At 32.2% G+C, this 26,609-nt stretch overlaps 2 protein-coding genes across 2 annotated transcripts; both read right to left on the reverse strand.

The window, feature by feature from the left end:
- Positions 1-887: 887 nt before the first annotated feature.
- Positions 888-26,532, reverse strand: LOC127729281 (anaphase-promoting complex subunit 2-like). Its single transcript, XM_052237016.1, has 12 exons — positions 26,438-26,532; positions 21,978-22,422; positions 21,628-21,733; positions 19,545-19,677; positions 12,446-12,728; positions 9,342-9,459; positions 8,321-8,496; positions 6,888-7,174; positions 5,543-5,705; positions 5,012-5,107; positions 4,324-4,553; positions 888-1,118 (listed from the first exon to the last, which is right to left on the reverse strand). The coding sequence occupies exons 1-12, from the start codon at positions 26,510-26,512 to the stop codon at positions 909-911; spliced, it is 2,322 nt and encodes a 773-aa protein (XP_052092976.1). The 5' UTR covers positions 26,513-26,532; the 3' UTR covers positions 888-908.
- LOC127729288 (uncharacterized) lies at positions 16,289-18,709 on the reverse strand. The gene is made up of 2 exons (XM_052237027.1): positions 18,324-18,709; positions 16,289-17,675 (listed from the first exon to the last, which is right to left on the reverse strand). Exons 1-2 carry the CDS (start codon positions 18,406-18,408, stop codon positions 17,161-17,163), a joined length of 600 nt encoding a protein of 199 aa, XP_052092987.1. The 5' UTR covers positions 18,409-18,709; the 3' UTR covers positions 16,289-17,160.
- Positions 26,533-26,609: the final 77 nt, after the last annotated feature.

A 26,609-nucleotide genomic window follows, 5' to 3' on the forward strand; every position in this document is an offset into this window, starting at 1 on the left:
TATACGATTTTATAAATGAACTTGCATGTATCTACAAAGATGTTATTTGTGGGAAAAATATTATAATCAGATGTTTTTTTAAAATTTTTATTCCTTACCAAATCTTCATTTTTGTTACCTTAATTTGATTATATATTTATATATATCTTATAAAAGAATATAAGCAAGCTTTTAATGCTTAAAGCATGATGACAGTATTAACAAAATGGAGAGGCTCAAAAAAGTTTTATCAATAAGTATTTACAGAATACATTCAATATTTACTTTTCATAAACATATGAAGGTATAAATACTAAAAAAAATATTTTTTATATTATTCATTTTCACAAAATTTCATTTCTAAACTGAAATTTGCCTAAAACTACTTTGGTGTGTTTAAAAATGTTATACTAGTAATGTCCAGTGGAACATATTACTGAGAATACTCATAGAAATAGAACAATGAAAAATACAAATTCATGTATACAGAAAGTTCAGTAATCACATGACATAAAACTTAAATGAAGTCCAAGTTTGTTGCTGGTCAGAGTAACTCAAATGAGAAAAGTCACATGGTACAATGAAACAGGTCTAAAGCACATGTCTAATGTTTTTGTTTTGAATGGAAGGCTGTTACACTATTCATACTTACTCCATCAAGTATTTTATATAAAAAAAATAGAAGTAACATAGAGACCTAATAGGTAACTTTTTTGATTATTGACCCAAAATTATGATATTCATAGTCAGAGTTCGTATATATCATACATTAACATACATCAAGAAAAAAAATGTTTATTTGTAAGAATTATTTTTTGAAGATTTATAGAAGTCAAACGGACTATAATGTTTTAGAGGTTTTCCATGTTGAATAAATCAAAATTATTTTCTCCATTGAAACAAACATGTTAACTATTTATTAAATTTATTCAGCTTGACTTTGGTAGCCTATAAACTCCTCCGGCATATAATAGTTTTTGTTCTTTAACTTTTCTATCTAGAAATCCTTTTAGCTCTTGTGTACTGCATTCCATGGTAGTTGGTCCTTGCATTGCAAACATTCTCAACATTGTGTGTATTCTTTCTAAAGGAAGGCTTTCTAAATTAGTCAACATTCCCACTATATATGACCAGAATACCTAAAAGAAAAATTACATAAATTATAATAGTTTTGAAAAAAAAAAATTTTTTAAATCTTGTATTTCAAAAAGGCTGTTCTAATAAAATATACATGGTACCAAGGAAAAGCACTTTGAAAAAGGGGAAACCACCTAAAGAGGTAATTTTAGAATATCACTTGCATTTTCGCTTTAAAAAATGTATATGACATCAACCCCTAGTTGAGATGTTGAAGTGCCTCCCCTGGGTCCCATGTATGTGTCTATAGAATAGCCCTTATATACAAGAGTGCACATGCTGAAATGTCTCGCCTTCTTTACTAATCATTGATATTATGTTGATAGTCCTAAATATAAAGCTTTACTACAACTATCACATACACTTGACATGATCCAAGAAAATGAGGTCAAGGTCATATAAACCAAACAAGAAATACATGTACACCTTACAATCATTCAATACACTAAATACAGTTGACCTATTGTTTATAGTTTCTAAGATACAGACTTAACCAAGAAAACTAAACATTGACCAATGAACCATGAAAATGAGGTCAAGGTCAGATGAACCATGCCAGGCAGACATGTACAGCTTGCAATCCTTCCATACAACAAATATAGTTGACCTATTGCTTATAGTATTAGAAAAACAGACCAAAACACAAAAACTTAACACTGAGCAATGAACCGTGAAAATGAGGTTAAGGTCAAATAAAACCTGAAAGACTGACATGTACATCGTAAAATATTTCCATACACCAAATATAGATGACCTATGAACCATGAAAATGAGGTCAAGGTCAGATGAACCATGCCAGACAGACATGTACAGCTTGCAATCCTTCCATACAACAAATATAGTTGACCTATTGCTTATAGTATTAGAAAAACAGACCAAAACACAAAAACTTAACACTGAGCAATGAACCGTGAAAATGAGGTCAAGGTCAAATAAAACCTGAAAGACTGACATGTACATCATAAAATATTTCCATACACCAAATATAGATGACCTATTGCATATAGTATTAGAAAAAAAGACCAAAACTCAAAAACTTAACTTTGACCACTGAACCATGAAAATGACGTCAAGGTCAGAAGACACATGCCAGCTAGACATGTACACCTTACAATCATTCCATACACCAAATATATTAGACCTATTGCATACAGTCAATAAGAAAAAAAGACCAAAACACAAAAACTTAACTATAACCACTGAACCATGAAAATGAGGTCAAGGTCAGATGACACCTGCCAGCTGGACATATACACCTTACAATCATTCCATACACCAAATATAGTAGACCTATTGCATACAGTATAAGAAAAACAGACCAAAACACAAAAACTTAACTATAACCACTGAACCATGAAAATGAGGTCAAGGTCAGATGACACCTGCCAGTTGGACATGTACACCTTACAGTCCTTCCATACACCGAATATACTAGACCTATTGCTTATAGTATCTGAGATATGGACTTGACCACCAAAACTTAACCTTGTTCACTGATCCATGAAATGAGGTCGAGGTCAAGTGAAAACTGTCTGACAGGCATGAGGACCTTGCAAGGTACGCACATACCAAATATAGTTATCCTATTACTTATAATAAGAGAGAATTTAATATTACAAAAAATCTTAACTTTTTTTTCAAGTAGTCACTGAACCATGAAAATGAGGTCAAGGACATTGGACATGTGAATGACAGAAACTTCGTAACATGAGGCATCCATAAACAAAGTATGAAGCATCCAGGTCTTCCACCTTCTAAAATATAAAGCTTTTAAGAAGTTAGCTAACGACGCCGCCGCCGCCCCCGCCGGATCACTATCCCTATGTCCCAAAGGTCGCAGGCTCAACAAAAACTGTTATCCAGCTTGTTTAGCTAAGGGAAGCTAAAATTGCAAAGTTTTGGTATATTTCTACAAAATGTATACATATACTCATCTATAATTTCCAGATGTTAGTGACATCTAAATTTCAGTTATTCCCTTATATTGTTACAGATAAGAGCAGGCAGTAATATTCTACAGTAAAATTGTTTGAAAGTTAAATGGTGGCAGTTAGCGAAACAAAAACAAAATTTGACTACACCTTTCAATCATAGCGCATTGATCATTTGACGATGGCAGAAGATATTTTTTAACAATGGTGGTGCACTATCATAAAACAGGTCATGGAGATCCCTGATAATGCGTTCTTCCATTTTCATTTTAAGCATTTCAGATGTATATATACAAAAGCATTTGTTAAAATATACTTTTTCACTTTTTGGGTCTTTTGGAAAATGTTGTTTGTGCTGTATTTAGACCCCTCTACCAAGAAATTTGTTTTGCATGCACACCTATAAAAATTGCGGCTTTTATCCAACGCAATCATAGGTTTGAACATTATTTTCAATTTAGACTTGTTTATATTTTTTCGTTTGGGCTTGTATTATATTTGCCTTCGGGTTTATATAATCCGTTCATCCTATTTCGACTCTTCAAAATTCAAGAGTCTATCCTAAATTGAGGTAAATTATATGGCCTTCCAAATACCGTTTCGATTCCTAACATCACTGAAGAGACATTACTTGTCGAAATCTGGATATGGTGTACCAATTTTTGCACCTCATGTTTGCACTATACCATCTTTTCTGCAAGTTTATTGTTTTCTGTTTGGTATTAAATCAATAATTAAGATTCATTTTGTTACATCTGGTGATCCGTTTATTTGGCAATCACCATAGCAGTCAGCAGGGTTTAAAAACATCTGTTGTTCGACCTGCTAGTCAAATGCGTTTTGTTAAAATATACTTTTTCACTTTTTTGGTCTTTTGGAAAATGTTGTTTGTGCTGTATTAAGACCCCGATACAAATAAATATATATAGTGTCTAAATATAGCAACAATCAACATTTAATCAATCTAGGCTTGGATCAGTTTGTAGATAAATTGATGCAGTTACTAAATTAAATTATATAAATGTCTAAGAATGTAACTTTTACACACTAATGAAATATATACATACACTTTGATTTCTTATTAAAATTATTTGGGGGTGGGTTCTGAATGAAAGTGAGGTCTAACCATATTTCTCATTTCTACCTTTAATAGCTCCTACAAAGACTCTTGAAAATTCAGTTCAAATGTGATGAGATAATTAGTCTGTAATTCCTCCTCCCTCAGTGACTGAGCTGAGGCCTCACAAAGTTTAAAACATATAATGAGATAACTGACCTGTAATTCCTCCTCCCTCTGTGACTGAGCTGAGGCCATGGCTGATTCTGTCTCATCATCGTCAGTAACAATAACATCATGTGTTCTGCCCTTATGTTCTTCCACTAACAGAAACGTGTCTGTTGTTTCCTCCTTGAGTAAACCCTGTGTTTGCCAGTAGGCTATCTTTCTCCTCAATGCTGTTGCTGGCATTTGTAACTCATTGCTCAAGTCTTCAACTGTCCATTTTTCTATAAAAAGCAAGACATTAAAATCAAAATTGCACTATGATCAGCCAGAAGCTGCTGTCGAATTAATACATAACTTAAGATCCTAGCCTCCTGCAGCATTTTTAAGATATGAATATTTAAAAAACCAGACACTTTTTATTCAAATATTAATATTATTTTTTGTTCATTGGAAAAAATCAAAAGAATACATGCTCCAATTTAAAAAAAATATGTTCTTCATGCCTCGAAATGCCTCAAAAAGTTCTTATCAGCAATTTTTCAGTGAATCATGACTAACTGCAGGTACCCCAATATACAAAAGGCACAAAAGATCAGTAAAAAAAAAAACCTTACCGATGTATCCTATCAAATACATTCAGATTTCTATTTCATGTAAACTAACAATGTTATGTTACAATCTCATTGATATTTATCATGTTTATCCCACATCTTCTTTTACTCATAAAAACTGTACATACCTTGTTTCTGAAACTGCATAATAATGGCAGCATGAACCGGAGACACGTTAAAGTTTATTGTTCTATCTTTAAGCTCTATATCAATGTTAACAAGACCTGCAAATAGAAAATAATGTTTTACAACTGACATTATTTGTTGTCAACATAGTCTTTTACTGAATCTAGACCTACAACTAATCTTTCTGATACTAGTGATTGGTGCAGTTGATTAATCTCAAATTGGACATATTTTTATTGGTCTCTTGAAAATACCCTTGTCTAGACAAAACAGTCTGTTTCCTGTCATTACATGTTTTGATATTGCTAGCTGATAAAAAATTATACCTGAATTATTTCAATGATTTCATGAATTATGATTATTTCAATATTTTTTGTATGTTTGGCTTAGCAGCTAGGTATACTATCATGCAGTTTATTGCAAGTTTTCATCATTCTGTTAAAAAACACAGTTCCTAAAAGAACTTACCAACAAACAGATTTTTGCATAAATTTTGAAGTTAATTTTCACAAGAAGTAGAAAAGCTACCTTACCTAAATGTGGTTTCCAGTTTAACGTTCTATTTCCCTTCAGAGCCTCAAATTTCTTTGTGTATTCCTTCAGTGATTCCTGCATTACTTCTGGAAGAGTTATCTTCTCTTCCCTGAATGCTGGCCAAAATTGAGCTGATAAAACCATTGCATTTACATCAATTTCCTATAACAAAACAAGTTTTACATTTTAAAAATTCTAGTGAGATTAAAAATTTAAATTTCAATGTTTCAGCACAAAATAGCAGATTACTCAAAACACCAAAAGAAAAGTGTGAAGTATTCATACAGCTTTGGCCTAAAATCATCGGAAAACTCTTTACATTTTTTGAGATTGTGGTTAATGATAATGTGAGTGGAGTCTATTAATTTTTATTTTGAACCTCAAATTCATTCTTGTTCAAGAATTTTATCTAGTAATCTACACTAATAGAATATTTTTATTTTGAACCAAGTAATGATTATGGACAAATTGACTAAAGTTCAAATGCCCCCTAAAATTTCTTACTTCTTGATTTGAAAAAGATTTTGTGACTTATTTTTTTGTGTTCATTTTACCACAGACCTACATAAACTTAATAGCAAGAAGTCTCTGAACAAAGAAGAAGATACTTTTGGCCTACAAAATTATTTGATAGGATAACTTACCCCTCTTTCAACACTTTTATTTATAGCTTCAGTGACTAGGGTGAACTTACCCCTCTTTCACCACTTTTATTTCTAGCTTCAGTAACTAGGGTGTACTTACCCCTCTCTCACCACTTTTATTTCTAGCTTCAGTGACTAGGGTGTACTTACCCTTCTTTCACCACTTTTATTTCTAGCTTCAGTAACTAGGGTGTACTTACCCCTCTCTCACCACTTTTATTTCTAGCTTCAGTAACTAGGATGTACTTACCCCTCTCTCACCACTTTCATTTCTAGCTTCAGTTACTAGGGTGTACTTACTCCTCTTTCACCACTTTTATTTCTAGCTTCAGTAACTAGGGTGAACTTACCCCTCTCTCACCACTTTTATTTCTAGCTTCAGTGACTAGGGTGTACTTACCCCTCTTTCACCACTTTTATTTCTAGCTTCAGTTACTAGGGTGTACTTACTCCTCTTTCACCACTTTTATTTCTAGCTTCAGTAACTAGGGTGTACTTACCCCTCTCTCACTTCTTTTATTTCTAGCTTCAGTAACTAGGGTGTACTTACCCCTCTCTCACCACTTTTATTTCTAGCTTCAGTGACTAGGGTGTACTTACCCCTCTTTCACCACTTAAATTTTTAGCTTTAGTGACTATATAGTACCTACCCCTCTTTCACCACTTTTATTTCTAGCTTCAGTTACTAGGGTTTACTTACCCCTCTTTCACCACTTTTATTTCTAGCTTCAGTAACTCTGGTATTCAGTCTTTTGGAATCAGCTACATCTTTCAACATCACTTCACAAAAATGTAATTGTGTCTCTCCAAATCTTAATTTAAGTAGTTCTAAGTAGCGAATCTCTTTCTCAATTTCATAATTAAATTGAGTGAGGATTCTATCTGCTAGTAAAGTTCTGTATTCATTAACAAATAATTCCTTACTTCCGTAAATGTTGACAAGCATACTTATAATATCTGAAGCTCTTCTACTCTTGGATGTGGTAGCTATAAAAGACATAAAAAGGTTTTTATATGCTATACTATTTATTATCTTGAAGAAAAAAAATGTAGGGAGGATATCAAAAGCTGATGCTCTTACAATAATTAAGGGTAAATGTTTTCTAAAAAGAGTTGAATTCCGTTTACCACTAACTTAATACTCATTGTTACTATGCATGTAAGGGCTGTTTCATAAACACAGGCATGGCAAAAAGGAAAAGGAATTTTAAAATAGAGTAGCCACCCATAGACATAATTTTAGAGAGCTGTATACATTTTAAACCTGTACAACATAATATTTCATTCCCAACTATAATAGCAAATTCAAGTTGACTTTCCCTGGTCCCATGCATATGTATATTTTCATGGAACAGCCCTGAGAAGATATAATGATAATCCAACAACACAATTGATCTGGAGGCCAACATATTAGTCTCCAATGTTATACAAGGGTTTTTATACCTTTAATATAACCTATAAATCAAGTTTAGATAGATAGTGACTAAAGGTAAAAGAGACAACAAAAGATTTGATATCAACATGATCAACATCTAACTCCTCAATGGATAAAAACACTTATCATCCACAAAAAATCAACTGAAGAGGCTCTTGACATGGAGTGGGCTCATTAATATGTGGCAGGGTTAAACCAAACTTCTGGGAAGTCCACTTAAGGCATTCCAACCCCTGCCTTTCATGTCTACCAGATAAAATTTGTGTTATAAAGGTTATCTAGTTTTGAGGTGATGACATTTTTTCTTCAAAGTAAATAAGTACTTCATTACAATTCAAAATCAGAATTTGCTTATTAAGAAAATTTTAATAAAGGGCTATGCACAGGTTTTTATTCCATAAGGCTGGATTCCACTAAGATATATTAGGCCTGACAACCAAAAGTCAACTTAATTAACTTTGATCCAACTCTGTTTATAATTTTTTTTAAATTAATATATAATACAATTTTTTTCCTGATTTTTTCTTCTTCATTATTTTACCTAAAAGCTAATCATGAACATGAAACAAACTAGATTTCTAGTTATATTAATTAACATTTAGGTTCTGAACACCTATAATTATATGACTTATAATACACAAGCATCTATAAGGTCAGACATCCTTTCTCCCATCCTTGACTGATAATGGTACACTTACATGGATCAGCATCTACAGGATCAGGCATCCATTTCTCCCAATCTTCATCTTCATTATCACTATGTCCTGTCTCATCAAGTAGTAATGGCTGTCCTTTAATCAACTCATCTAATAATTCATTACTTCCATCATCAGTTAAATTAGAAACTATACATCTGACTGTATCATCACGGGACCTAAAATCAATGGTTTATAGTTAATAATTAAAAAACTACCATATGTCAATCTGATGAGTCAAGCCTTTTTCAACTGAATTTTACAATTTGTTCTAATGTTGTGTTGTTACACCAGTGTCCAAGGTTAGGGGAGGGTTGAGAGGTCACACACATGTTTAATCCCACAACATTATGTGAGTGTCTGTCCGGTCAGGAATCTATAATTTAGTGGTTGGAGACTGTCTATCCTATTTGCTTTTCTTTGTTTTGTACATAAATCAGGCATTGTTTTTTCTGGTTTGAATTGTTTTTAATTTTGTCATGTTTGGGTTTTCTATCAGTATGGCTTTTGCTCATTGTTTAAAATCTTACAGCAACCTATAGTTGTTTCATCCACATCATTTAAACTCTGTTGTACAGTTGTTGCATTGGCAATCATACCACGTCTCCTATTTTTACATATAAATAGCACATGAGGAACTTATGTTTAAACTTTTTCTGTACTAAAAGATTTCCAAACATTATGTAAGCATAATTTTTCATTGCATCTCAAATATTTGTGATTATGTTTAATATAGTATGGTGTTTATGTTATCAAGAACAACTATTTCCTTGCAATAACTTCATCCTTGTGAAAAAATTGTAACAAGTTTAATTACAAAAGGAAAGCCAACTATTGAAATTCAGGCTGTGTGTCTGAAAAACCAGCCAAAGGTGACATACAAGTTCAAGAATAACTCCAGACTAGTTGTGCTTCAGAGATTTTCTGACTAGGTGAAAAATAATTATCACTGACATTATTTGTCACCTCGTCAAAAACTTTTTGAGGTACAGCTATTTCTGGAATAATTAATTATATACCATACCTTAAGTATTTTCTGACAGGGTGGCAAACAAGTTCTAGGATAACACCAGCCGGATCTAAAACTCGAAGAGCTCTGATAGCAGCAATGTAAGCTGTTAATATATCTGATGTGTTTACACCTGAAAAAAGAATCAGTCATCAATACAGATATACAAAATAAAGGAATTTTATTCATTTTTAGAAAGAACACATTGATATTAATTTCTCTAAATTATTTGGCAGCACAAAAATAAGTCATTCACCTCAAATTTTTCAATCAAAAGTCACTTTTGATACTTTACCATACATAAGAAACAAACAAAAAATTACCATATAGATTTATATTTATTTGCATAAAACAAGAAGTTACTTTAATAAGAAATTCCTTTTTGAATCCAGAAACATTTACCATAAAACATAAATCAGTCAAATAAGCAATGTTGAAATTATGACATTTTTACTATCATAAGCTTTTCAAAGATACAAAATATGAGGATTTTTTACTTAATAAGGGTATATCATTTGTTTTAAAATATGTTTAGTCCTAAACTATTGCAGGAAAATACATGCACCAGGTTAGGGGGAGTGTTGAGAAATCACAAACATGTTTAACCCCACCACATTCATTATTTGTCCATCCTAAGTCAGGAGCCTGTTGGTCAGTAGTCGTTGTTGGTTCAAGTCTTTCATATTTCTTTTTGTAAATTGTTTTGTTATAAATTAAGATGTTAGTTTCCTCATTAGGCTGAGTACACAGTTATCGTCCTTTGATTTTCGTTGTCCACGAATAAAGTCCCTAGTGTGGACAGTGTGTTGCTTGCCAATTTTTTTAGTACCCCTTCCAAATGTATTCCTTCATGTTTTATGCCTCAAATAGCAAGTAGGGGGCTGAAATTACACTGTAAAAAAATTTGGGTCATGAATTGTAAAGTAAAGTAGTGATTTGGTCCAGCTGAAAAAGGTTAAAAATTAGCACTTCGGAAGCTGTCAAAAGATTTCAAGACCCCCTTAACATAGAATTGTCCATATTTTGAGTTAGAGCCGATGAAGTTTTCTATAATTTTGATATAATTTGTCCCAAAAGTAGTACAACACACTGTAAAAATATTATTGAGAAAGCGCAGGTGGGATTTTTTTTATTTTCATTTATTGTCTAAAAGAAATGCACTACGAAATAACTGTGTACTCGGACCTAAGAGGCGAAATCAGTAAATATAGAATCTGTACTTTGGCAACTTCCCTGAATGATATAATGGTGTCAATTTGTCAGATAGCATGAAACTAAAGGATTTAAACTTTTATTTGATAGAAATTCTGCAAAAATTACCCATTTTGGCATTATATGGTCAAAATAAGCATTTCAAAGCTTTTTCAATTTTGATGCATAAGTGGCATTCTAACTTTCTATGTGACAGGTTTTCCTGTGTCAATATTTGTGTTTCTATGCTTTAACCCAGTTGTATTACTCATTTGTGAACTCTGAATCTACAGAAAATAAGATTATCTCAGACAATATGTGCAAAATGTGTTGTATAAATGACCCTCGTGTAACGGCCTGTTTGGATCAAGTTAAATGTGAGGACCTAGGTAAATAAAAGTTGAAGTCCATAATAAAGATTTCACTAAATTTGTATTAAAAGCACTTCACAATGTCTTTTGTACCTGTTTCATTTCACATAGTATCTTTCTTTTCTTATGTTAAATAGCAAGTGGTTCAAATATAAGCCTGCTGAGGCTAAAATTGCATGCAAGTTTTTCACTAAAAAGTGAAAAATCTTTGTCAGAGACCATACTGTCTGCAAAAAAAGTTGAATGCAAGAGTCCTTTTATGCTCAGATTTATTGTATCATGTAACCTGAGTATAGAAATTATAAAAAAGACACAAATTTTTATTTCCTATAGCTTCAGTATGCATTTTTAAATGTAAATATGTGCTACGGCCTAAATTGACCCTAAATTATTTTCAGTCTTACTTGGCTTAAGACCCTTTTATACTAATATGGTATGCTATTTGTAATTTTTTTTTCCATTTAAAGTACATTTAATACATATGTAAGGATTATTTATAACCAAAAAACTCCACAAATTTCAAATTGCTGGAAAATAATACATCTTCATGTAAGGCCCCCCTTCTTTGGAAAACCTCCATTTTTTGGCACAGGCTCATATAAATTTGACTTTTAAATAATTGTGATAAGTCTGATAAATCAAATGAGTATTCTATTGCTTTAAATACATAATATGTCATATATTAAGGCCTTTAAAATGTAATTTTTTGCAATATTTTAATTTTTATAGCCCCAAATGTTGATAGTTGAAATTTTTCAATTTAAACGTCATAATTTAACACGCGAAGTTGAATATAGAATTTATCATATTGTCTATAATATATATCCTATTGCCATGAAACTTTGTCAGCAGTCTCATAATTTATTAAGCTTTAGTCATACCAAGTTTTATTAAGATTGGCCAAATTTTTCTATCCTATTAGGTCCGAGTACACAGTTATCGTCCTTTGATTTTCGTTGTCCACGAATAAAGTCCCTAGTGTGGACAGTGTGTTGCTTGCCAATTTTTTTAGTACCCCTTCCAAATGTATTCCTTCATGTTTTATGCCTCAAATAGCAAGTAGGGGGCTGAAATTACACTGTAAAAAAATTTGGGTCATGAATTGTAAAGTAGTGATTTGGTCCAGCTGAAAAAGGTTAAAAATTAGCACTTCGGAAGCTGTCAAAAGATTTCAAGACCCCCTTAACATAGAATTGTCCATATTTTGAGTTAGAGCCGATGAAGTTTTCTATAATTTTGATATAATTTGTCCCAAAAGTAGTACAACACACTGTAAAAATATTATTGAGAAAGCGCAGGTGGGATTTTTTTTATTTTCATTTATTGTCTAAAAGAAATGCACTACGAAATAACTGTGTACTCGGACCTCATGTCTGGCCTTTTATAGCCAACTATACAGTATAAATTTTTCTCATTGCTGAAGGCTGTACGGTTGCCTATTATTGCTTACATTTACTTCATTTGAACTCTGGTGGATAGTTGTCTCATTGGCAATCATACCACATCTTTTTTTTTTATTATTTATATCAAGTAATATATATCTAAGACGTTCCTCACCTGGATGTAAAAGTCTGGTTTCTAATGCTGATTTCAATGATGTAACCAACTGTGTCCTCACATCAGTTTTCTCTAAACACAATTTAAGATCTAAAATTGCTGGTTCAGATTCAGGAAATTCTATTATGATATTGAAGAGCTGCTCAATTTGAATGTTGGCAAAAGATTCATACAGGAAATGGAGTAACCTCCCTTTGAATCCATCAATACAGTCAGAGTAGATATGTGTTCTGTTACCTGAATAAACCAGGTGCAACCAACCAAGGACTTTTGTATCTAACCACTGCAAAAATAAAGAAAAACATTAGATACTATTAACTTTACAGTAGTTCAGATTGTAAATTTATACACAAAAAAATATCCTATAGTAATAATAGTATTTTTCCATACACTGCAAACCAGACAATTAATTCTTTACCATTGGTAGATATTTTGTATAAAGAATCTAACACTGGAAAGAGTGAAAGACAGGAACTTTCAGAAACCCAAAGGTAGGTTTTTCAGTCTCGGACTGGTATGAGTTGAATTATCTAGTTATTCAACTTATACAAGGTTTTAAAAGAATTAAGCTTTGATTGATATTTGAAGGTAAATACAAAGTGATGTCTGACATTTGGATGGGTATGCCATAAACATTGAATTATCTGTAACCTCCTTGAATGGTGATTAAGATATATGTATTTGCCACTTTGTAAAACATGTATCACACAAGAAATACTTAAAATATATTTTTGCTATGTAAAACCAAATATTTTTTACTCTAATAATGCAATAGTCCATTCTTTTACTTTTGTACCATACATTGTAAATCCTCCAACAAAGACAGAGAAACAAATTCTGAATAACAATTTATTACATAATCATGATAATATAGTGTATTCCATAGAACTCAAATTTTTTAGTAGCTTTAATAATTCTCTACAAAAATATATGTTACCAATTGAGTGCAAGGTCTTATATTTTTAAGAATTTTCTAAATCAATGATAGCAATATTATTAATCAAAGCGCGAAAGCGCTGTAAAGGCAGTTAATTACAGGTTGTGTGTATTTTTAGTCCAGTTATATCATTATCTTGCATAGTACATTGTACTTATCAGAGGTGGCTTTCAGTATTTAAGATTTAGAGTTCTCTAATGATATTGAACAAGTTTTATGAATGTCATATTCTGAGCACTATATGAAGGCGATTGTTCTCACTTGTTTATGAACTAGTGCATTATGTCCACTTTGTACCTTTTTTTATCTATGTTTATAGTCAAATACTGTTTAAAATAGTTTGGCATTTTCTTTTTAGTAATAAGTAAATGTTATCAACTGTATTTTATTCAACTTCGCAAATGTGGTTTGTTACTGGTAGGTACAATGTATGGATGATAGTTGTTTCATTGGCAATCATAACACATCTCCTTATTTATATAAAATGATCTATATTCAACGACCTCATGATCAGGTACAAAAAAAATGTATGTAACTAAACTATGATGGGAAACCTTTGACTTCTTTCTTTTATATAAACTTTTGATTTGGTACCATAGAACTATGTAGAATAAATGTACATTGCAACATGTCAACTCTTTCAATGACAATACTTTTTTTAGAATCTATAACTCCAAGCAAAATTATATTTCCAAGTATAAAGTAATTTATGAATGAAACAAGAGTGCACACGCTGAAATGTCTCGCCATCTTTACTAATCATTGATATTATGTTGATAGTCCTAAATATAAAGCTTTATTACAACTGTCACATAACCAAGTAAACTAAACATTGACCAATGAACCAAGAAAATAATGTCAAGGTCAGATGAACCATGCTAGGCAGGCATGTACAGCTAACAATTCTTCCATACAACAAATATAGTTGACCTATTGCTTATAGTTTAAGAAAAACAGACCAAAACACAAAAACTTAAACTGAGCAATGAACCTTGAAAATGAGGTCAAGGTAAAAAAAAACCTGCGTAATTGACAAATAGATCATAAAATATTTCCATACACCAAATATAGTTGAACTATTGCATATAGTATTAGAAAAAAAGACCAAAACTCAAAAACTTAACTTTGACCACTGAACCATGAAAATGAGGTCAAGTCAGATGACACCTGCCAGTTAGACATGTACACCTTACAATCATTCCATACACCAAATATAGTAGACCTATTGCATACAGTATAAGAAAAACAGACCAAAACACAAAAACTTAACTATAACCACTGAACCATGAAAATGAGGTCAAGGTCAGATAACACCTGCCAGTTGGACAGTCCTTCCATACACAGAATATACTAGACCTATTGCTTATAGTATCTGAGATATGGACTTGACCATAAAAACTTAAACTTGTTCACTGATCCATGAAATGAGGTCGAGGTCAAGTGAACTGTCTGACAGGCATGAGGACCTTGCAAGGTACGCACATACCAAATATAGTTATCCTATTACTTATAATAAGAGAGAATTTAACATTACAAAAAATCTCAACTTTTTTTTCAAGTAGTCACTGAACCATGAAAATGAGGTCAAGGACATTGGACATGTGACTGACGGAAACTTCGTAACATGAGGCATCCATATACAAAGTATGAAGCATCCAGACCTTCCACCTTCTAAAATATAAAGCTTTTAAGAAGTTAGCTAACGCCGCCGCCGGATCACTATCCCTATGGCGAGCTTTCTGCGTTAAAAGTCACAGGCTCGACAAAAAGGAGTTTTTAATTAAGAAATAAACTGATTCGCTGAGCGCAGCTGGATACACCTGCAGAGGTCCAACCCTGAACAGTTTGGGCAAAAATGGACACAATATTCAAGCTTGATACAAGTCTGAATTTGGATTGTAATTAAATATTTGACATATTATAGTTTCTGAATAAATGTAGTCAAAGAACTTGAAATTGGTTATATGAATTGAATTTATATTCAATTAAAGATTTCTTGCTGTTGTGCAATACACTGTGCTGTTGCGCAATACTTAATAAATCTGTTGCCAGACTATAAACAAATAAAGTTCAATTTCTTCTCAATGTCATATTTGAAATTTAGGAAAATCAATAGGGAGATTACATCAATAGCTATAAATAATTCACCAAAGTTTCATGCGAACTGCTTAAAGCATTTTTGAGTTGTTGTCCAAAAACTGGAAAATCCCCCCCTTTTTTAATGAATAAAACCCCATAACTCAGAAATGTAAAAAATTTATAAAATTCTAAAGGGAGCTTACGGATTGATAATTTAGTCTTAGATGCAAGATTTTTTTATCAGTTGTTAGTGGCTTTGAACTAGCTGTCAGTAAATGCGAGTACTCTCAGATCTGTACTTAGTGTCTTTTTGTTGTTTGGATGTACAACTACCCGGCCACGTCCACTTGTATTTGTATTTATCCATCTGATGAGTTAAGCCTCTTTCAACTGATTTTTTATCGTTCGTTCTTATATTATACTGTTACACCACTGTCCCAGGTTAGGGGGTGGGTTGGGATCCCGCTAACATGTTTAACCCCGCCACATTCTGTATGTACACGTATGTGCCTGTCCCAAGTCAGGAGCCTGTAATTCAGTGGTTGTCGTTTGTTGATGTGTTGCATATTTGTTATTCGTTCATTTTTTGTACATAAATTAGGCCGTTAGTTTTCTTGTTTGAATTGTTTTACATTGTCATTTCGGGGCCTTTTATAGCTCACTGTGCGGTATGTGCTTTGCTCATTGTTGAAGACCTCTGTTAATTTCTGTGTCATTTGGTCTCTTGTGGAGATTTGTCTCATTGGCAATCATACCACATCTTCTTTTTTATATTTACATCAACAGATATAAACAATTCACCAAAGTCAAACTTGTAAGATCTCTGAAATTTTTTACACAGTACAAGTTTTTCTAATTGTTGGAGATTGTACGGTGACAGTAACACCTGTAACTGCTTAACCCATTTCTTATGCACTTTGGTTCGATAAACTCACTGAATATCATACCACATCTCCTTATTTTTATATGCATTACAATTTACATGTGCATGTAATTGTAAATAATATTTATATATATATATCAGAACAAACTTCATTGTGTCACTTTTATTTATGTATCCTTTGGCACAATACAAGTTCTAAAATTACACAACATAAAACAACTAAATGTTATTTCAGATGAAAGTTTTGTTTCAGTTCCATTCATAGGATTTATTAGAATTTTGTATGTTTTGCCAAGTCCAATAATTAGCTCTATGTGCACGTGTTAATTGGAGACTTTTCTATCCCGTAGAAGAGTTTTGGAACTAATTCTGTTTCTTTTTTTTGAAAAAAGTGAGCAAACAAATCTTGCACATTTAAACCTTTGTCTGCCATCACACTGTCACCTGGATCACATAATTGAACTATTCTACATCTTTCAACTATTTCACAGTCACTGGTACAACCAACATATGCATTAGAGACATAGTTGACTAAACCACCAGGTGTCGAACATACAAGTATTTTCAGTGTTTCTGTTTTTATATGATGAAAAGGTTGCCTGAGCTCTAGGAGCTTAAGGTTTTATCACGGGATATATTGTGCTGTCAATAATAATCCAAGTTGTAGGAAACTTTAATTTGAAGTTGGATGGCGAAAAATACCTGACTAAACCACTTAATGGCCAAGTGTTAGCCTCACGCCACTGTTTAGACATAAAAACAATCCATGTTTACACAATATTCTTAACACTAGTTTCAATCTAGAATCTAGACAGTTCAAAGTTGGTTGTATAATGCCTCAATTTCATCAAAGTCATAAAAAAACTGATTTTCAAATGACACCCTATCAATTTGAAAATATGTGTATCTCAAACAATGTGCTGCTGGACCAAGTGTGGTGAAAACAAATAAAAATTTAGTATACAACTCTAAACCGGTATAAAAATGCATGGCTGTGTCACGTGTCTTCATTTCAAAATTCTCTGCTGAAAATATAGGCATTGATGGTGTTTGCGTAATTCCATCTGTGAAGCTCAACATTAGCTCGGCAGTTGGTGGTGGACAGTCATAAATCCTGTCTGCAGTATGAATGACTTCTTCAGGAAAACCAACTTTACAATCAAAACTTTCCTCTAGATTTCTACTACAATATTCATCAAGTTTAGTTCTTTTGTTTTCACAGGAAACTGCCCTGATTTTTCTTTTTGCGGATGATTCAGTCTCTTGCTTAATCCAGGAAAATAGGCTGGGAATGGCAGTAGACTTAAGTCTCTGTATGGTGGGTTTGCGCTCTGAAAAAGGTTATAAAACATTAGTTTTTTGATAATTAAATGAACTTTCATTAGCAATGCATACTTATATGCAAAATATTAACTAGATTTATTCATTACAATCTGGATAAAACTATGTTAGCCTGAATCAATGTACATCAAAATGTATGTTATGTAAATCCAAAGTAAGTAAGTAAGTAAGTAAAACTTTATTTTGATTCGGCATATTGACAAACATACAAACATAAGCTCTAATGAGGACAAACAATGAGAGACGTATGCAACAAACATACATTGTTTGTACCTAAATAACTATAATATAGATGAGAGCATGTCATTGTTTTGTTCCTGTTAACATTGTCATTGATATTTTTCAAGAAAGTCTATGAGGCATAGCTTATGCATTCCTGTCATTACTACATTAGCATAATTACTGCTAAAATAATTCTCAGTATGATTTACCTCTTGTAAGAAATCATTATAATTGTAGCAAGCACCAAAAAATCTCAAACAGATCACATTGAATCGTAATCCAAAAAATTATGACGTCTTGAATTAACCACCCCCTTTTATTCTAAAACGATAATTGCGGTTGTAAACAAACTTTGGTTTATTCGCATGGCGATTACATATATAACTATATATTTTAAAAAGAAAATAGAGTTTTACCATGAATAGTTTCCTGCACGTAGTCTTTTTCAGTAAAATGTGCATTGCAAACAACAGCTGATTGAGATGGACTCCACGATTTCATCGTGTTCTCGTCCAATCTGCGTATGGGCCATGGCGTTGATCCAACTTTTCCTTCTTTTTAAGTCATTTGGAAATGCATGTCCTCCTCTTAAATGACATCCAGGTACACAACAACATGTACTTGGCATCGTTAATTAAAAATGCAACTGTAATAGTTGCACAGTGCAGAAACCGGAAGTTGAAGAACAGGATCGGCTACCACGGCGCCACCTATTCAGGAACGATAATTTGCTACTTTATATAACCGCGAAATAACAATTACGTTAGACGGGTTCGCGTGCATAAACAGAAATGCGCTTTAAATTGTATAATATAGTTCATGTTCAGTCGACCATTAATTATTATATCAACGATTGAAATGATTTATAAACATCTAGATTGCAGATAACACTCGAAATTAACCCGACCTCTTTCCACACGGAATTCAAATAATTCTAGTTTGTCAATCGGTTGACTGCTTATAATGTAAAATACAAATATATCAAAAGTTTTTAAAACTAACAAAACACAATGATCGTTTCTCTATTTCCCAATGTAAATGAAATGAAACAAAAAACATTTTATATCACAATAAGAAGAGGAGAGAATCAACATTTTCCGGATCTACTTGGAGCCTAATGACCCCCCACGTAGATAAGTTGGATATTGCGGAAAGAAAGATTAACACGGCAACTAGAAAGGCATTAAAGCACTGCCTTTAAAAACAAGAGTGCACACACTGAGATGTCACTCCTATTTTACTGATCATGATTGAATTTGATGTTGAAAGTCTTTAAGTTCACTTGATTCAAGGTTTTACTGCAGATAACAAATACACTTTACATTATCAAGATCCATGAAAATAAGGTCAAATGAACCATGCTAGATGAAACATGTACACCTAAGAATCATTCCATACACAAAAAAGTTGACCTAATACTTATAGTATCTGAGAAATTTGTGTTACCAAAAAACCATGAAAATGAGATCAAGGACAATGGACATATTCCAGATGGACACTTCCCCCATTCTGCAAAATTTGTCGCAGTGACAAATTGTTAAAAATGAAAGTGTTTTTTTTTCATCACTTTTCATTGGAAATCACTTCTATTAATGTCTATGATAGGTTTTCTATGACTATTTATCCATATTACATACTGTTTCCAATATATCAATATAAGATGTTTCAAAGTTGCCTTTGCAGGAGTTTTCCACATATGTCTTTATTCGTTCATGTACAATATTTGTGACAGCTGTTCCAGAAACTCTCTCCAGGATACCAATGTCATCTCTGAAATAGAAAACAATTAGTCTCAACTTCAACTTAAGTTTTGGATAAAACTGGAAAAGGGCAAAAATTGTCACTCAGGGGCATTAACTCCTATAGGAAATTGGTTGATGCATATCTTATTGTGTTGGAACAATTTTATAATTTAGTTTCTCCTTGTCTACAATTTTGTACTATAGTTTCTGCAAAAAAAACATGGAAATTGGTTAATAACCATCAATCAAGGGCAATAACTGCTATAAGGGGGCACTTGACAATTTCAGCCAGGGTGATTTATTTGTAAATATTATTGGCTTGGTGATTTTTCTTTGTAATAGTTTTCAAAATAATAACCACCAACAGACTGCTAAATTTGCTCAAATTAAACATGTAAAGGGCATTTACTATGTCAGTTTTACTCTTACTGCTTTAGTTTTTGAGATGTAAACTAAAAACTGGAGTGTTACCCTCAGCTTCTATTTTTAGCAACAGCAGTCATGTTTGTTGATGGATCAAATTCCAGCAAACAATTTTAATCCTGACTTGCTAGGGAACATTTAGGGAAAGTTTGGTAACTTTTTGCCTAGTAGTTTCAGAGGAAAGATTTTATAAAATGTTTACAACAGAGAAACAGAGGGATGACCACAATGCACTTCAAATGATGCCAATAGCTCACATGGCCTTTATAAAGTGTATTAAACAAGGTATCATTGATCCGGAGATGTATTTACTTTTTGTACGTGATTCAGCAATCATATCACTACTGTAAATTCAGAAATTATTGTGAGGTTTTTATTAATGCGAATAATGCGACTCGGTGAGTATCGCAATAATAAGAACTCGCATTTTGATAAATAAAACGCTGATCTAAACGTAGATTGTTCTGAAATCGCATTAATTAAACTCGCATTCTTGCCCATTTTTGAAAAATCGCAATAATAAATGCCCGCAATAATTTCTGAATTTATAGTATATTGATATTATTGGAAGGTTGACCAAAACATGTCTCTGTTTATACTAACAGTGTTCTGTTGAGATTATGGAAGTTGTCTATAGACATTATGTGTTGACAAAAGTATGTCTCTGTTTACGTTTACAGTTTAAGGGCATACAATACAGTTTGATCCCACGATACAGATTGATCCCACAGTGATTTTCTTACGAAAATTTGCATTCAAGCTATTTTTCACCTTGTCAATTCAAATATGTAATAAAAAATATATCTTCATGTGCTAAATATAGAGATAAATGCCTTTATGGGCTCTAAATCTTAGACTTTTACTTAAAATTTCGGTTTCTTGGACATTTCTATCCTTTGGACAGATATTACATTGTACTTAACTTTTTTTTCAAAGATAAACACATGTGGATTTTTGTAAAAAGATTTGGAGTATGTTTTCTTTAAAAAAATCATGCTCTTTATTTTAATGGCAATTCTTTGGAAATAATTCATTTTTATTTAATTTTTATGAGTTTAGAAAAAAACAACATTTTCGCTGTTTATTTATCTAATTTTAAAAAGATTTGTCAATGATTTCCATAAAAATTGGAACAAATAATCTTCATACAGTATCAAGTTAAATGTCATTTTAAAAAAGAGGGATCCATGTACATGTACTCACTTTCAAGCTAATGATTAAAATCCCTTGAAAAATGCATCTTTTCCTGATATATCACAGTTTGAAGTCGTGAAAAATAAGATTTTACGTTAGCAATATCATTACTTCCCCTGTAACTGTACTTATACCTTTAAATTTTCGGTTGAAATTATGTTATGTGTTTTATATCATGTTATTTGTTGACATAAGCATGTCTTTGTTAACACTTACAGTTTTCTGTTGAGATTATGGAAGTTAGACATTATTTGTTGACACAAGAATGTCTCTGTTTACACTTACAGTTTTCTGTTAAGATTATGGAAGTTAGACATTATGTGTTGATATACAATGTAAGCATGTCTCTGTTTACACTTACAGTTTTCTGTTGAGATTATGGAAGTTAGACATTATGTGTTGACATAAGCATGTCTCTGTTGGCTGTTCACACCCTTTACAGCTGGTCTCTTCGTCATCTTCACTGTCTAAAATAAATGATAATAGGAATAAAGATCCTATATGACAGTCAGCTACCAATTAAGTTCTCTAGGAAAAATTGAGAACAAGGACATATAAAATAATTGTAGTACCACTATGTTTATACAACTTTTGTAAAATGTATGAATTTTTATGAAAAAAGTAACTTACCGGTACATTACATCTATATACATGATAAAGATGCTACCAGTATACAGTGAATGAGAAGAAATATAATATGTACATTTATACCTTGATCAGGTTCAGTTGTTGTATGATGAAACACTTTAAATGCATCTGAATAAAATTTATTCACTATTTCTTGAAAAGTTCTTGGAAAAATGGAAAACAAAGTTGACTTCATTAGAAGTATAAACGCTTCTGTCAGAGAGGAAGTATTAAATAAGGTGGAAGACTTCCTCCAACGTTTAATCTGTGTTGTGGATTCAAGTCTTTGAATACAAGGGAGGTAGTCCATTGTCACTTTATGTAAATATTCAACTGCTTGAAGAAGTTGGTCTGTTTCACTTGGCTGTTCAGAAAAGTAGTTCCAAAATTGTGGGCCAACTTTTTGTCGCAAATCCTCTTGTAAAGTATCTAGAAACCATTCCTCTATGATGTGTCCTAAATCTTGCTTGCATAGAATTTCTACGGCATTCTGGAATTCAACTTCTGTACTGATATATGCCTGGGAAGTCTAAAAAATTAAAATGAGCAACTGTATAAGAGCTGTTCCATAAAAACATACAAAGGACCCAGGGAAGGCACTTCCTAATCTTAACTATGGGTGGGTGTCATCTATGTTTTTGCATGGTGTAAATGTAAGTAAAATTCTAATTCGCCTCTATAGGGTGTTACCCCATTTTTTAAAGTGCCTTCCTTGGGTACTATGTATGTTTTAATGGAACAGTCCACAAAAGATGTAGGTTGCACATGACAGGTTAGTATCAACTCAATACTCTTTCATTTCTACATGTAGTTTCAAATTTAAATTGTTTTTCAAAATCAGGCAATGGTTGTTTAACATGTACTAAGAGAATTGTGAGACATCTTACATCACAGAACAAACTAAATGAGACTTCAAAAATATACCAGAGTTTCATCTCAACATGCTCCGTGTTGAAGGCCTCACTGTGACTTTGAGATGAAGAACAGCATTAAAAGTGCAGCCCCTTTGCTTTTTGTGTGTTTTTTTACTGTGCATGTACTGATTTTGTGTCATGGATGGATACCCCATATCCTTTGTTTTTCTATTCTATTAAACTTCTATCCATTGCCATGATTGCGAACAATTAAATTAAACCTTCCATCAAAATTTTCTAAACTGTTTCAGGGATTTTAAATAATTTTGAACCTAACAGACTTAACAAGGATAGGAACTATATTTAAACGCTAAATTGTAGTTAACTTGATATACACATTTTGCTGCCTGATTAGCAGGCAATAATACGTAAAAAAATAAATTGTTTCAAACATGGTATGACATGTACATGATGGTACATTTTGGATAACTACATGTATACTGTAATTTCCTCATTCGTTTCCCATTTCATCATACAAAATCCAGGATAAAAAAAAAACTATCATGTTTCCTTGAACATTTGAGTTCAATCTCAAATTTCAATGAAATCAGCAAATAATATTTATTTAAGAAATGAAACTGCAAAAAAAAAAATAGCTAAGCAACACAATGTTGCAGATGAAATAATAGAACTAGTTGGCATGATCGACCCAATCAATTTGAACAAGAGATTGTGCATGCAAAAACGAGTGAGAGCAGTTATTTGCTATACAAAGGAAGAGAAGCTGACATGAAAAACATTGTTTAAAAAAAATATAGAAAACTAGATATGAACTATACTTTTAAGGTAGCACAATACAAAAACAAAACTTTATCCATTTTTCTTTTTAATATAAAAATAAGATGTGGTATGATTGCCAATGAGACAACTATCCACCAAAGTTCAAATGAGGTGGATGTAAGTAAGTTTTTTGTTACTTCTTAATGTCACAAATATGTTTCCATAAATTGGAATGTTAATGAGTTTTGATGATAATTAGTTTTTTAAACAAATACAGGTGCTGACTGATACAAAACTAGAACATCAGTGTTTTGTGGTTAATCAATAGAATGATCTTTGATAGCTTTATGACCACTGACCAGTTAAGAAATTAACGCTTACATTTGTATGTAAAATGATGTGGATTAAGTGGTTTATAGAAAAAAAAAATACTGAATTCCAAATAGAAATAAATTTATATATAAAAGCTGCCATAAGAAAAAAAGAAAACTATTACTTTAGGAGCTTTTGAGGGAATCAAAATAAAGTGTGATTTTTTTTCCAATTTTAATTTTCTTGGAATCTGGCAGGATCCAATACATATGTTTCGCACATGAATAGTGAAATTGGCAGCTTACATAAGTTAAGAAAGCAGTTTCAGCAACATGGTCTATTGAAGTGTAAAAATCTGGGACAACATACATGTAGACCGTAGTATTAGACAGATTAACGCTTTTGGGTATTTAGCTGAATTTGCTCCAAATAATCCTAGATCTTGAATAACCTTCCGACATCATGCAACAATCACTTTTTAATTTTGACCTTAAATGATTTTAATAGAGATGCTGTATGTTGCGGGATCTTGTGTGACTTTAATGGCAGACAAGTGTAAATGTCTGTTCTAAAGGAGTAGGACCAATTCCATTCAGCAAGTAAAGTTGGGGACAATCACCCAAATGGGTCATAATATCCCATTTGAGGTATTATAGCCCAAATAGGATATACATTTTGAAATTTTCAGTGCAAAAAAAATAGCAAAAATATTGAAAAGTGCATTTGTTTACATGCCATGCATGTAGGTCCATAGTAGCAACTTTTGGTTTGCATCTTTTCAAGATAACAAATATGTTGCTAGATTGCTTTGAAAAAACAGCATCTTTCAAAAGGATCAATCCAATACAGAAAAGTTGCCTTTTATGTAATCATTTGCACTTTGTAATATTTTCCATTAAACCTAAAGAAACTTTTTATGCACAGTAAATAAATATCCCATTTGGGGTAGTATATCCCAAACGTGATATTATAACCTTATTAGGTGATTGTCCCAAACCTGTTGAAGTATTTGTAGATATGCAAATGATATAAGAATTATTCTAGTAAAGATATGCATGATGCATTACTATGTTGACCAGGGCTGAGCCTGAAGCATACAAATTCTAAATGGTTAATATTTAAAAAGTCCAAATTCATCACTAGAACTGGTATTTAATTTCTTCCTAATACCAATCCACTCATATTAAGAACAATAAAAATTTGTAGTAAAAATAATTGTCTAATTTATCACTAGAAGGTACATAACATCTGAATCCGGGTCCGTTTGCTCCCATTCATGTTTACCCCCTTTCACGTTGGCACCCTACATATTTGCACCCCGGGCCCGTTCACACTCTACACGTTCGCACCCATTTTATTGGTTTTGTGTTAAATAAAGTGTCAATCGTTTTTTGGTTGGTGTATTGCTATAAATATTATTTTGTTCATTGTTTGAAAATGAAGTGACTTTCTAAAAAATGATTTTTGTGTTGAAATAATTTTTTAATCGTGTTTTAGTTTTTGTATTGTATTGCTCTAAATAAGTTTTTTTTTCATTGTTTCAAAATAAAGTGACGTTTTTTGTGTTGAACAGTTTTTTAATCGTGTTTAGATTAGTGTTTTGCCTATAAATTATTTGTTTTTTTTGTGTTGAATATTTTTTTAATGTTAAGATACCAAACCGCTATTAAACTCAACAATAATAACATTTTTAATCTTCATTGTTTTTACTCATACCAAGCTAAATACATGCTAATTATAACTACATGCAGAATTTACATCAAAGCTAGTTAAAACAACAATCACGATTTTCAAATACATAACAATAACACCAAATTTAGCTGTGTAAACACCATATAATTAACAGTAATCATACATAATTAACATATAATAATTAATCATTAAATCAATTTAAAACAATATTTCATTTAAAAATTCCCAAATTTTTATTTATGGAAATAAAAATATTTTGAAATAAACATCTAAAAAACATCTAATAATTCATCAGGTTTTTGAATTAAAAAAAAATGGGTGCGAACGTGTAGGATGCGAACGGACCCAGGGGTCGAACGTGTGGGGTGCGAATGTTAAGGGTGCGAACGTGTATTAAGTGCGAACAGACCCGATACCATAACATCTTCCCAATGACGATCAAGTTGTATTTTAAAGTTATCAAGGGTCTTTGCAGACACAACATTTTCAGGTAAACTGTTCCACTCGTTTATAATTCTTCAGGAAAAGTGTCTTAAATGAAATGATAAATTACATCGAGGCTTTATAAGTTTAAAGCTGTGTCCATGAGTATTGGAAGTCAAAAGACCAAACATTAGTTGGACATGCAAAAAGTCTCTGCATTAACCATATATGTAGCTTCAAAGTAGGAGCCCAGGCCCCCTTAGATTCGCCTCTGATGTGTAAGTAGAATGCCAAACTATCATTTTAGGGGTCCCATACTCATATGACTCTCATATGATATAGCTGTATGCCTGTATAGAGCTATTATTGTTTATTTATCAACAAACCCCAACCCTATCACCAGCTCTTACCCCCGAAACATTGCCCTCACCCTAAAGTACGTTGCCCCTAAAGTATTATTTTGACTCTAAATAGAAGTGATACTTTTTTTGCTCCAGGTGTTAAAGTGTCTGTTAAAACAGTCCAAGCTCGGTTGACAATTTCAACATTTGCCGCCATCTTGTCTTATTGGCCAATATATAAAATAATTACTACTGCTCCGGGAAAGGTTTTGAATAGAAATAGTAAAAAAAAATGTACTTTTACCTTGTACACT

This window comes from Mytilus californianus, unplaced genomic scaffold (assembly GCF_021869535.1).
Source record: "Mytilus californianus isolate M0D057914Y unplaced genomic scaffold, xbMytCali1.0.p SCAF_2, whole genome shotgun sequence".
Classification (NCBI taxonomy): Eukaryota; Metazoa; Mollusca; class Bivalvia; order Mytilida; family Mytilidae; genus Mytilus; species Mytilus californianus.

Excerpts from the sequence above, each read along its gene's own strand:
- LOC127729281 (XM_052237016.1), bottom strand. The coding sequence starts at position 26,512 with ATGGCGGCAAATGTTGAAATTGTCAACCGAGCTTGGACTGTTTTAACA. Across the intron at positions 9,460-12,445 it reads AACCAGACTTTTACATCCAG|GTGTAAACACATCAGATATA; the intron begins GTGAGGAACGTC and ends TTCTTTTTTCAG. Across the intron at positions 5,108-5,542 it reads AAACTGGAAACCACATTTAG|GTCTTGTTAACATTGATATA; the intron begins GTAAGGTAGCTT and ends TTCTATTTGCAG.
- LOC127729288 (XM_052237027.1), bottom strand. The coding sequence starts at position 18,408 with ATGAAATCGTGGAGTCCATCTCAATCAGCTGTTGTTTGCAATGCACAT. Across the intron at positions 17,676-18,323 it reads CGTGCAGGAAACTATTCATG|AGCGCAAACCCACCATACAG; the intron begins GTAAAACTCTAT and ends AACCTTTTTCAG.